A 12,978-nucleotide genomic window follows, 5' to 3' on the forward strand; every position below is an offset into this window, starting at 1 on the left:
TAACTTCATTTTCATTTAAACATTCTTTCTGTATTTGGCTTTCAGGTTTCTAGGTTTTTAAAAACAGAACCTAAATTTCAGGCCTAGAACCAGTTAACATTGCCCCTTTAAACCCTTAATGCAGAAAGTCCAATTTCATGGCACATATCCAACTGTCAGCAACAGACTATGCTGCAAACTGACAGATTTTGAAAATCTTTTAAGTATATTAAACATTATGTGGTTTAATCCTGCAGAGGGTAGTGAAACATTGGCAGGTATTCCTAAATTAGTATCATAGTTTGTCTCTTTAATATCACCTCAGTAAATATTTAGCTGTTACATCTGTTGAAAACAATCTCTGGATACCAAGAACTGTCAAATCCACAACAAATAGCCAATATGTTTATGTAGCAGCTATACGAAAACAGCATTTTCTGATTCCTCTGCCAGCTCTGCACATCATTGACTATGTCAGTGTTTCTCAGATGACAGACACTGCCACCAGCCCATTCCTACTGGGGAATAGAAAGTGGAGCACAGAGTGGAAACAGGACAGGCTCAGTAAGGAGAGATTCTCATAAAGCAGGAATTAGATACAGTTATTTGAAAGCTCCTCAGCCTTCCCTCTATGGTCCTGGGGTGATATCTTACATACAGGAGTGTAAGCAAACACCTGCTCAGCCACTCTCTCCTCCTGGCTCCCAGAACTCTCAACTGAGACACAGGAGCACATGTAGCATGGGCCCACAGAGCCATCAACAAATCTCCTCCTCTGAACAGACGATTAGGAGAAATTGGGAGGTGAAAAGTGAAAGAGAAAGTTGATGGCTGGGTTGGAGAGAAAGATCAAGAGACAGAAAGTGGACAAGAAAAGGCAGAGATATTAGCAACTGCATGCAGGAGAGCTTAGCAAGTATTTTCCTCTGGTATTTGGTCTACTAAAGGGGACCACTAAGAATCTGCTACACGTTATTTACAAGACAGTAAATAAAGTCCTGTTTAATGAAGACTGAAATTACATTTTCTAGACACGGTTTTGCTTAAACAGTATATATTTTTCATTTTTTACTACAAGTACATTTTTCATAACAAGATCCTGTTTGTGATTGCACAATCACTTGCTATGGACATCATGCCAGAAAAAGATTTATAACTTCTAGTGTAGAATGAACACCAAGAACAAAGGAAATCCTCAGAAACAAACATCCTGTTTTCATTCAAATGTCCTTGGTAATAAGCACAATTGTTCCTAAAAGGCATGTTATTCCCCAGAATTTTTTTTTTTGAGGCATCAACAATTTTTTTTAAAATCACTTGTTTTAATCTTACCTCACTCTATGAGGTAAAGGAAGATGAACAAACAAATGGTTTATTCCATGCTAGCACTACCACTTTTTATATTATTCAATGGCAAACTAAAATTTACCATCAGAAACATGCAACAGAATGCTAGACCTTTAACATAAAATGACAGAGTCCCACTAATTTTTTTCCTGTTGAAGTCTGTTTAGGAAAACTAGTTTATTTGGGCACTGAATCTGAAAATCTTTTAGACTTCTCACACTGGGCTTACAGTGCTTGAAACAGCTTCAAGTGCAGAAACACAATAGTGAACAAACTGCACCTAACAGCTCTCTATTTGAAAGGATGAGTGAAGGAGGTTGGTTGTGATAGCTGTGCAGGCAAGAAGTTGTAATCTGCATACAAAAGCGACTCCCAAAACCTTTGAATGGGATGTAAATACGATACTGTAACTGATGAGTCCACTTGACAAGTAGAGGGAAAAAAACAGATTACAACTGCTCCAAAGCCAAGTTACTCTCTTTACCTGTAAAAATGAAATAAATCTTCCCATCTGTATTTGGGAATCACCTTCCACCATGCTGGAATCTGTGGCTTGAAAGATAAACAAAAGCTTCACTGACTTTAGGAATATCAGACAAACCTATTCATTACACTGAAGCCTGGATGACAAGCCAATTTTGTTTGACCTTTAATTAAAGCACACTGCTATAAGGCAATGTATTTCCAATGAATCCTTAACAAAGACTTGACTGTGCTTTGCTAAACAGAGAACATCTTCTCTTTCTGTATTTCTACAGGACCTAGTACCATGGGGTCCTGGTCCATGACTGGGGCTCCAGAGCACTAGCCTCAACATAAATAATAGGATGTTACAAAGTACCAAGCTTCCTGGAGCACCAGTTTAACATTGTATCAGCATTTATGTTTGTAAACACATTCTAGCAATTATAATTGGCCATAAAATTTCATCTGACAAAATCTGGCATACAGGGTCTTAAAATGCATCAACCTGGGAGTTATTAAAAACTTAACGTGTAAGACTTTTATACCAGACCACTATGAATAACAATAGCTTTAATTTTAAAAATTAAATTGGGTAAGAAGTTAATCCACAATAGGGATTAAGCCCCTGTGGTATTGTGGATTTAATCTGAAACCTTACTATAGTATGCACAATAATTGCTTTTCTAATGGCAGTCTGGAGGGGGCTTGTGCAAGTCCTTTGTTAAAAGAGCTGACTTCAGGTCCAGCGAAAGAAAAATCTCAGCCTTTTTAAGTTCTACCCCCTTTGCTTTAAGAAGATAGCCTTGAAAATCTACGTCAATATAAACCAATCAATGGAGATGAAAGGCACAGGCAGCTAGGCTCCACTCTTCTGTAGTAGGAGGCTCTGAGATTCCTAAAGATTGTATCTTTCCCCACCACACACTTTTTAATGTACAAGTCACTCTTAAATTTGATGTGTACCCCAAATAAACATCTTACTGACACCACCCCTTGGCCAGCCCCATGCATAGTGATGTGATGGTGGAGGACAGGAATTTGTCACATCAGGAGAGGAGGACAGAATTCTTTTTCCCCCTGAGAGGCCAACTCAAAAATGCTCTGCCTCCTATTTTCAGACCCTACCAAGACAGGGACTTAGCTAGCTGCTGCTCACCTAGGTAAGCCTACAATTGCTATGGCAGCTGCTACAAGAGGAACAGCTGGCTCTCATGCATCTAGAGGTGTTGGTTGGAGGACTGTATTTCCATCCATTCCCTGTTGCTGGCTTCTCCAGGAGGAAGAGGAGAAACAGCAGGACTAAACTGCTGTCACAGAATAAGAAGCTTACAGCTGCTGCAGCCCTCTTTTCTCCCTACCAATGAGGCAGAACATTTTTGAGGGAGACCTTTGTTACAGTTTGGCAGTATGTCACTATGATTCAAAAGGCTTTAAACACATGTCTGATAGAAGTCTGCTTTAAAAAGTTATCTGCAGTTAGAGAAATGATTCATCAAAAGAACCAAGACAGTCATATTTTACATAGCACCTAGAATGTGCTAGACACGGTCTGAACCTTAAAGAGTTTACACAGTTCTATAGCCCCATCTATCCAAGGACTTCAAAAGGCTTTACAAAACTATAATGAACTGAGCTTCTCAAGGCTACTGTAAAAGAGGCATTATCTTCCCCATCTTTCTGATGAGAAAAACCGAAGTTTAGTGAGTAGCCCTGAGGTCACACAGGAAGTCAATAGCACAGTCAGGAGGAGAGTTCAGATCTCCTAAGTCCTGTGCTTTAACCCCAAATACCGTGCTTAAAAGCAAGATGTCACTAGTAACCCCTTCATGTATGAGTTATCAGTTTTATGCTGTTTAGAAAATAAATAAATAAATAACTTTCACCCAGAGTGAGATCTTATGACCTACCAATTGGAAAAAAGCCTATGATCATGTTTATATAAGCAGAGTCCTGTGTTATGTCAATATAATATACACACAGGCATGAGACACTGTAACCCACTCCTTACTACTTTAAAAAAAGTGTCTGTGTTAAAGTGTTACAATTTGGCTTACACTATCTTAAAATGCAGAAACTGAGAATTAAGTATAGGCCTCCATCCTTCAGTATTATCATGGCCTTAAATCCATTGCCACTAGTGGTTTTCATGCCAAGATGATGACTCAAGTGATTAACCAACACTAATATGCCTGTGTTTTGACAGCACAAGCAGTGTCAAACCCTGCTCACTTTACTCATGAAGTACTGAAGCCAATATTGCTCTTCATGAGTAAGGCAAGCAGGATTTGGTCCATGGTATATATTGCTACATGTTGTCTGAAGACACCTTGCAAAAAATCTATGCACTAGGGAGGAGCTGGATAAGAGTTTTAGGACTAATTACTTATATTCAATATATAAACCTTGAAAAATAACTGCACTAGTATGTGTGCTCACAGAGTAGTTTTTTAAAATACAAGACAGTGTGAACCTACATTAAAGGTGTCAGCATTTAAAGGGAAGATGAAATATATTTTTTTAAAAGTCTCATGCTGCACTTTCTGAAAGAAACAGTCTCCCTGTCTTTGTATGCCTAGTGCCTTGCCCTCTCTCCAAATCCTTCCTTAAAAGCCAAAAGTGTTCAAACACTCTTGTCACCAGTCCCCATTTCCTGCCTCTCACATAATCAGTCAACACATACATAAAGCAGAGACAAAATATCAAGGAAGTTCCCACTATTATACCAATGCTTCACCGCAGATAATGGCTATTTCTAGCTAAAATCTTAATGATGTTTGATGTTAATTCAGAGTCGTTACAAGACACTGATATGCAGGGCTTGTATTGTAATAGAGACCAGGAGTTTGTGGTTTTCATCAATAGACAAAATGTTGTAAAAGTACATTTCTAAGCTTAGAACATGAGATTGCAATTATTTTAATATAAGAAGCAACAGCATAAGAAAACACTAACTGACACTATAAAGGGAACTACTTACCTCCTTCTCCATAAAACAAGAGGCCATTGTAAAATTTAGTTTCCGCCTACCAACAAAAGGAGAGATTTTTTTCCAAATTAAAAAGATATAAATACTCAATTTACAAAAATACATGGCTTATGTTTGCAGGATTAAAAGCTAAAAAAAGCCACGATGTAAAAGCTATATTTCAGTTTGTCAAGCTGTAAACATTTTTATAACAGTAATAAAGACAGGGTGTAGGAATTACCTCATATTTTAACTTCTTGATTTCACAGCAAAGGGCAGCATACACAGTTATTACTTTGTTCAGAACCTAGACTCATCAAGGAAAACACACAGAATTACACGTGTAGTATAAAAGTGTAATAAACATATTTGGCACATTTTTCATGTTCAAAGCACTCTACAGAAAAAAAACATTTACAGATTTTTCTACAGAGATCTTGTAATTAAAAAATTCTAGATTTAAAGCATTTTACCTTGTTTTCTGTATTTATGAGCTCCAGCAGGGAAGACTGTTCATAGGGCAAAAGCTAAACATTAATTAAAAATAGAAATATTAGAAGACTTTCTTTTAAAAAGCATATGTTTAATTACTAAAAGGAATCACCACTTATATGATTATGCTAAGCAACTTAATTTTTTCAATCTAGTTCCAAATGCACTCAGTACCAAAAAGACACTAAGTGTATGCTACTGGCAGGCTACCGTGGAGAAAATATCCAGTTCTCATATTACATGGACTCATCAAGTCCTGTTTCGTGAAGGTATGTAAGGATAAAAGACAAAATGAACTATGTGAAATTTATAACAATTATAGAAATATTAAAGCAAAAAGGTTATGACTGCTATAAGACACATCTACTGGGCCCAATTTTTAAATGGCTTCCAATTTTGTAATCACAAAAATGTGTGCATACCTATTTGCGCAGGCAGGACATGTATTTGCATAGATAAACACTTATTTTGGATTTGAAAATCAGCCAAGAGATTTTTTACCCCATTTGTGCACACTAACACTGAGTCTGGATGCACAAGTTCAAAGTTTAGCCCTCTAAGACTTCTGAGCAGGCATGTTCCAGAAGGGGATAAAAGTTAAGTTCTGTTTTTAAATAATGCCTGTAAATTCAACATAAAAAAAGAACTAACATTTTGTACTTCATGAAGGACAGGAAGTTTGTGACCAGGGAAATAACTGGCTTTAGAGAGAGGAGGACTATTGTGTGGGTTTTTTGCCCTCCTTTAAAATGCAATCACTGAGGCTAGTGAGCCAAAACGTAACCTAACTTGTACTTTAGTTGCAAGTATACCTATGCATGGCTTAGTTTACACCACTGTACTCAAATATTCTGTTCTGCTGTACGGAACAAGAATTGTATGCAAGAATTTGGTTCCCTGAACTGCTCAGAATGTAGGATTCTTTTAAGTTTCACTAAGCTCCAAAGGACAGAGAAAAAATAATAATGTGAAATGATATTATCCGACAATCAACAATGATTTGCTATTTTATGGTTAAAATGGGTTAGGGACATTTTTTTTTGGCAAAACTAAAAAACTGAATATAAGGGCACAATTGCATGGACCTTTACCCTTCCAGGGTACAGGGAAAATATATATTAGTGACCGTTTGATTACAGTGCAAGCTTAGCCTCAAAAATATTTTTGTTTTCGCTTTTTTTAAATATCTTAATGCTAATGTACTTTTAAATATTTTACCTGAAGGTAACTTTACTAGAAAGATATTTGAAACAGTTTTCTGTAACTTGTAAGATTCAAAAAAGTGTATAGTTCTATTAGGTCTACCAACAGAAGCATCACTTTAAATAAATCACAACTAAAAAAGGCTTCAGGTCCACTCCAGACAAAAGGCACAATAGCTGCTGGCCCATAGAAGTGTCATGAACATCCTAGACTCTACAGACAGTGGTTACTAACTCTTCTAAAAGGTTTGAACAGGGTACAAGAAAGAGATGGTGTACACTTTTTCCAGCAGCTGTAGAATGCCAAATTAGACACCCTGCAAGCACCCTTTTCCCAAGAGTTTGTGTCTGACCAACACAATCGCTATCTAGGCTCCAAAAAGCCTAATTATCAATGATGGAGGGACAGGACTCATAGCACCCCAACACTCTAACATTATCAGAAAACAACCTGCCCTAGGTCATTTGGGGAAGAATACTCTAAAGCCTGAAATATGCAGGCAAAGCTTGGCTGACAACGGCATTCCACTAATCAGAGATAAAGAGGCCATTAGGCCAAGACCATATCCTCAGGGTGACTCTACTCTCTCATAAATGCAGCTCAGAAATCTGACTAGTAGAGTTCAGTGGTAGAGACCTTGCAATGCCTTCAAACTCTCTTCCAACTATACAACTAATTTGCAAGTGAGAGTTTTTTTGGCTTCCAGATTGGCACACCATGATACCAACAGTTCAGCCTTATGGTTCTCATGCAGTCCAGCAGAGAATAAGTATTGTATTCTGAAATGAGGGCTCAGTCTCTGAAGGCTTTTCACAGATGCTTGGTAACAGAGCTATAAGCCACTAGACAATTAAATTTCTCCATTTAATTTGACAGTTTTGTATTGATTGAATACGAAAACATTTGCCCAATAAATCTAATCATTCCAGAGATTCATTAGTGAAATCACAACTGAATTCCTCTGAAATGCATTATTCTAATTTGTAGAAGACATAGATAATTCCAATATGCATTAAATATATACAGACCTTTAATGCTATAGGATCAAGATTGAAGTCCCAAACATCTCCAACTGAGTCATCCAATGCATCTTCTATTCTCCTCAGCTGAGACGTGTATTCCTCAAGAAATTTCCCATAATTCTTCAACTGTACTTCAGCATGAATTTCTAAGAGTAAATAGTAATATTTATGTAGTATCATAAAGTTAAAGTATTTTACAGGATACTCACTGAACTGCAATATCCTACAGATTATTTAAAGTAAAATCTAGTTTAATCCGTTATTTAGTTTACAACATTGTCTCCTTAAATCACTTTCAGTTAACAAGGTTGACACCAAGAAGATGCAAGTTTTCCCCTTGGCTTATAATGAGATTTTAAACTCAAATGTATCAATTTAAAGGGAAGTTATGTTATTTGCCAGGAGCAGCAAAACAGTTATGTCATTTTTTAGTTTATGCGTATTTTCAAGACTGATCTTAAACAAGCTAAATTACCAGAGATGTCAACTTTACAACATGAAAATACTAAGTAGACAGCATATATAGACAACACAAATTATGACATCTGTCACTTAATATTGCACATTAGTTGAAAGAGCGATCCCTAACCAAACATCTATGGTAATATTATACCCTTGAGGGAATGAGTGTTTTATCACTTCTTATAACTCACTGGTAACTGTATTAAAAATAGCTGTTCCCACCACTACCTTCTACTTTGATTGCAGGATTATGTTGGCTTAAGTCACCACCCAGAATTCTAACCATCTTCAAGCTAACTCTCCCTCTGTCAGAGCATTCTGCTCTACCACCACTCAGAAATTGGATGGCCAAATGAAGCATGGCAGCCCACTCACTGCCAAAAGTGGTGATACATTCAAGCAACATTCCACTGGGCAAATATCAAGAATATTCGTGTTAGTTGGTAAATTAAGTATGAAGGTCACTGATCTTTATAAGTGCTGCTGCCTGATTGCGTACTTCTGGCTCCAAATAAAGTGCATGGTTGACTGGTCAGTTCATAACGCTGGTGTTCATAACTTGAAGGTTCTACTATAGTTAAAATGCCCCCAAAGAAACGGAATGCGTGTCCCAAAGAGTTTACAGCCTAGATCAGTGGTTCTCGAACTTACTTGACTGTACCCGCCTTTTTTCTGTCTGTAGTAGTTTATGCCCCGACTCCCACCACACAAATACATATACCAATAAAAAAAATCAACATGCAACTCTCACTATTAAAAACAGTATGGCATCGATTCAAAGAGAGCCAACGATCCATTGCAATAACAGCAAAAGCAAAACTGCAATTGTGATTGATGCTTACAATTAAATGTGCACACCGAATCATAGCAAACGGATTAATGTACAGATGGCAACAACGTTGTGTAATACTATGCAAGCTTTAAAAAATCCATCAAAATGCACAGTGACATATGAGGACCTGATATGTCTGAAAGAATCACTTTTTCTAGTTATTCATTGCTGTGGGTAAAATGTGTAGTAATTTTTTTCCCCCGGGAGCCAGTGCAGAGAAAATACTTTGTAACTGGTGTTAATACCATTTATACTGTTCCACCACTGATGTGCAACCTCCTGTAAAACAGAAAAATAGCTGTTCTATCTTGTCCCCATAAAAAACAATTAAGTAGACAAAAATATACACTTTGATGCAGCCAACACACATACAAAAGCATTAAGCATATAAGCAGTCCCGTTGATTTCAATGGGGCTACTCATGAGAATAAATTTAAGCACATAAATAGATGTTTTCAGGATCAGGACCAGAGTAGTTTCAATTGGATACAGAAGGAATTCTGTAGCTACCTCAGTATTTGAAAAAAATCATTCAAAAGAGGCAAGTAGGAAGCTTACCACTTCCTGGTAGTGGGGCAGATACCCATTGGTTTCTATAGGATGTAAGCTTTAACTGAATATAAACATTTCTAGCTCTTATGATTGTGAAGGTAACCATCCAAAGGGCAAAAGTTAAAATGCCAGGCTATATGCTTACCCCTGAAGCAGCTGGTGTGTTACAATGGTATCTACTAATCAGCTCTCAATCACGCCAACATCCAGGCCAGAACAATTTAGAAGTACCTGTCGTTGGCTGCCAAATTTAGAGAAATGTTCAACCAGTGAACTGGTAGAAGCTGTTTGCCAGCCAGTTATAGAAAGAGTTTGAAGTAATAAGGCAGCTTTTGTTTGTAACCGCTCATGTAGGTTCAAAGATAATATTTTCTTCACTTGGACAAGTTCACTCATTTGAGAAACTAATTGGAAATACAGCAGAGAACGCAGTAAATCTTATTTTGTCATTTCCACGCAATGAACAAAAATCATAATTCAGAAGATATAGATATTATACAGAAGGATAGGAAGTCAGTGCAGAGACAACACTTTATAAACTGTACTCAGATTTGATTGATTCAATTTCTTCTCAGCCATTAAAAATGAAACCACTAAGATTTGGGGAATGCAAAACCTTACTCAATAGTGAAGATTATAAAATTTCTATTCTTTAATAAGACAGGCAGTAGTTCTATACTGGGTATACATCATCCCATGAGGATTCATGAACGATAACTGCATTGTTATATATAGGCATGGAAAGATTAGATTTTATTGGTAATATGTTGGTAAACATGAATTTCACCGTACACACACAAACCAACAAAAAATATTTCCATCGATAACCAAAATTCACAGATAGGCCAAGTACTTCTTAGCATTTGAGAACTTCTTGAGAACTTCTTAGCATTTGATATAAGGATATTTACTTTGTTTATTTGATGTGTGAGGTTGACAATTTCTGTTTTAATGGTTATCCAGCCTTAACCTTTTGAATCTCAACATCTACTGTCATTAAATAATTACTGTCTGACCCTCGCACAATTTCCTGCAACAGTGAAAATTTAAACAGAAAAAATGCTTAAAAATAAACATCAATATTATCTGTCAAAATTATAAGAAAATAAAAGCAGAATTCTGCCAAGCCTAGTTATATACGTGACATTAATGCAACATTAAGAGCAGGTTAGACAAACACCTTTCAGGGGTGGTCTAGATAATATTTAGTCCTGCCTTGAGTGCAGAGGACAGGACAAGACCTCTCGAGGTCCTTTCCAGTCCTACACTTCTATGAATCTATGATTCCAAACCAGACTGACCTGCCCCCTCCTCCCCGTTTCCTCTGTTTAAGCAAATCTAATAATTAGTTAGATATAAGATTTAGTTGTAAAGTTAAATGAGACTAACTTTAAAAAAAAATCTTTCATATTGTGGATTTTTATCCAGCTTGCTTGGAATACAAGAAACTTCCTTTTAAAAAACAGGCATACCCATTTTGTTTTCCTATCATTTTGCTCATTGACAAGTAAGCTGCTTGTCCTCTATCAAGCTGGTGTGAAAGAAGTACCTCATGTCAGAGCTTCTCAGCTTCACACACCTGCTAATGCTTGGCGAACAATGAGTAGGCACCATTTTATGAAAAGCTATACTTTAAAGTTTCCTTTTTCAGTGCATACAATTGTTACAAATCATAAATAAGTCGTCAGTTTTCACTGAAAGTAAATAAAATATATATGGCATGAATAGACAACCACTTGGGAAACTTATACTGTATATGTGAAACAGCAGCTCATGACAGACATATTTGCTCAGTAATAACTGGTGTAATTAATTCAGCTTGACCGTTCATTTTACAACACATGCACTCTGTTTAGCAAGTAAGTTGTCTACAAGGACCGAGAAAGAATGGAGTTTTGACAGGCACACAAGCAGGCTGACAAAGAGTTAAGCATCATTTTAAAAAAAGTTGAAGTGAAATTGCAAGTGAATGCCCTACTTAGTTCCCTTTGAGCCACAGCAAAAACACATCACGGAACTAATTTATTTCAGCATGACTTATCCAGCTAATCAAGACAGCAACTGCAATGAAAGAGGCTTCACTGTTTCGGCAGGGAAAAATCCCCAATTCATGCAAGTACACCAGACAAAAATCAGTGTCTCCCCATGTTTGATTCCCACCTTAGTGTTTGGCATATTTGCTAAAACCTCAAATAGCTGTAGGGGATGTGGAGGGAGGAGAAACAAAAGGAAGATGAACCTTTGAACAACAAATTGAATATGAGTCAATGTGATGCAATTGTGAAGAAAGCTAATATTCTGAGGGGTATTATCAGGAATGTTGTATGTAACACAAAGGAGCTACTTGTCTTGCATTACTTAGGACTGGTGATGCCTCAGCTGGAGGACTGTGTCTAATTCTGGGTGCCACGGTTTAGGAAAGATGTAGACAATTGGAGAGTCCAGACTAAAGCCACAAAAATGATAAAAGGTTTAAAAAACCTGACCCATGAGGAAAGGTCATGTTTAATCTTGAAAAACAGACCACGGAGGGGGCGGGGGGGGACTGATCATTTTAAAATACGTTAAGGGAGGTTGTTCAGAGGAAGTTGATCAATTGCCCTCCATAGCCACTGAAGCCAGGATAAGGAGTAAATTGCCTTACACTGCAGCGGGGGAGATCCAGGTTACATACCAGGAACAACTTTCGGAGTGTAAGAGAAGCGAAGCTCTGGAACGGGCTTCCCAGGGAGGCGGGGGAATCCCCCTCGCGGGCGGGTTGTAGGAGCAGGTGGGGCAGACGCCAGCCAGGGCTGGGCGAGGACAGGTTACCTGGCCCTGCCGCAGCGCAGGGGGCTGGAGGCGGTGACCTCTCCAGGCCGGACCTTGCCACGATCGCAACCCCACCCTCTGCCCAGGCGGCCGGACACAGCAGCGACACTGAGCCCCCCAGGGGGGAGGCCCGGGGCTGGGCCGGCCGGTCGCTCGCTCGCTCCCCGGCCCCGCCGGCCGGGCAGGGCACGCGCGAGCCAGGGAGCCGCTGGAGCCCCGGGTGCGACCGGCCCCCACCGCGCGCTGGCCCGTTGGCTCCTGCCCGCGCCCCGCTGCTGACGGGAGGGGCCCGGCTCCCGCCCCTCCCCCCGCCCGCGCTTACTCTGGGAGCCGTCGTCGAAGCGGTCGAACTCCCAGTCCGGGGAGAGGGTCTCCAGCGCCATGGCAGCAGCAGCGCCCGGCCTCCGACACGGGACTTCCGGCAGCGCGCGCGGGCCCGCTGCACGCCGGGAAATGGAGTGCGGCGGCGGGGCGGGCGGGCGCGCGGCAGCGGCGGGCGCAGGGTTGGAGCCGCCAGAGGAGCCTGGGCACGGCCCGGAACGGCCGCCGCAGCAGCGCCCCCTGCTGGGGCAGCCGCGGGAACTGCAGCAGCCGCCACAGCTCGGCCGGAGACCGCGGTGCCAGCCAGGGCAGGTCCCGCAACAGCCCCGCCAGGAGCCGCGCCACACGGGCAGCCGGGCCCCGTGCGCCTGGCGCTGGCTTGGGGGTCAGGATGCTATTCCCGGCTCTGACACTGAGCTGAGCTCCTGGGTGACCGTGGGCGTGACGGCGCCCCCTGTGCCTCAGTTTCCCCACCCGGTGTCTCTCTTGTCTACTTACATTGTAAAGTTCTTCAAGCGCAGGGAGTT

The 12,978-nt window shown here is 40.0% G+C and overlaps 1 protein-coding gene across 2 annotated transcripts in view; it reads right to left on the minus strand.

Moving 5' to 3' along the window:
• The window catches only part of WASHC4 (WASH complex subunit 4), a 58,099-nt gene extending 45,539 nt beyond the window's left edge, over positions 1 to 12,560 (minus strand). For both annotated transcript variants that reach the window (XM_044987422.1, XR_006573528.1), the window contains exons 1-6: positions 12,453 to 12,560; positions 7,480 to 7,619; positions 5,230 to 5,283; positions 4,998 to 5,063; positions 4,769 to 4,814; positions 1,811 to 1,878 (exon numbers count right to left, since the gene is read on the minus strand). In XM_044987422.1, the coding sequence (XP_044843357.1) occupies positions 1,811 to 1,878; positions 4,769 to 4,814; positions 4,998 to 5,063; positions 5,230 to 5,283; positions 7,480 to 7,619; positions 12,453 to 12,513 (435 nt within the window). In that variant the 5' untranslated portion in view covers positions 12,514 to 12,560. The remainder of the gene's footprint in view (positions 1 to 1,810; positions 1,879 to 4,768; positions 4,815 to 4,997; positions 5,064 to 5,229; positions 5,284 to 7,479; positions 7,620 to 12,452) is intronic.
• Positions 12,561 to 12,978: the final 418 nt, after the last annotated feature.

The sequence above is a fragment of the Mauremys mutica genome, chromosome 1 (genome assembly GCF_020497125.1).
Source record: "Mauremys mutica isolate MM-2020 ecotype Southern chromosome 1, ASM2049712v1, whole genome shotgun sequence".
Lineage (NCBI taxonomy): Eukaryota > Metazoa > Chordata > Testudines > Geoemydidae > Mauremys > Mauremys mutica.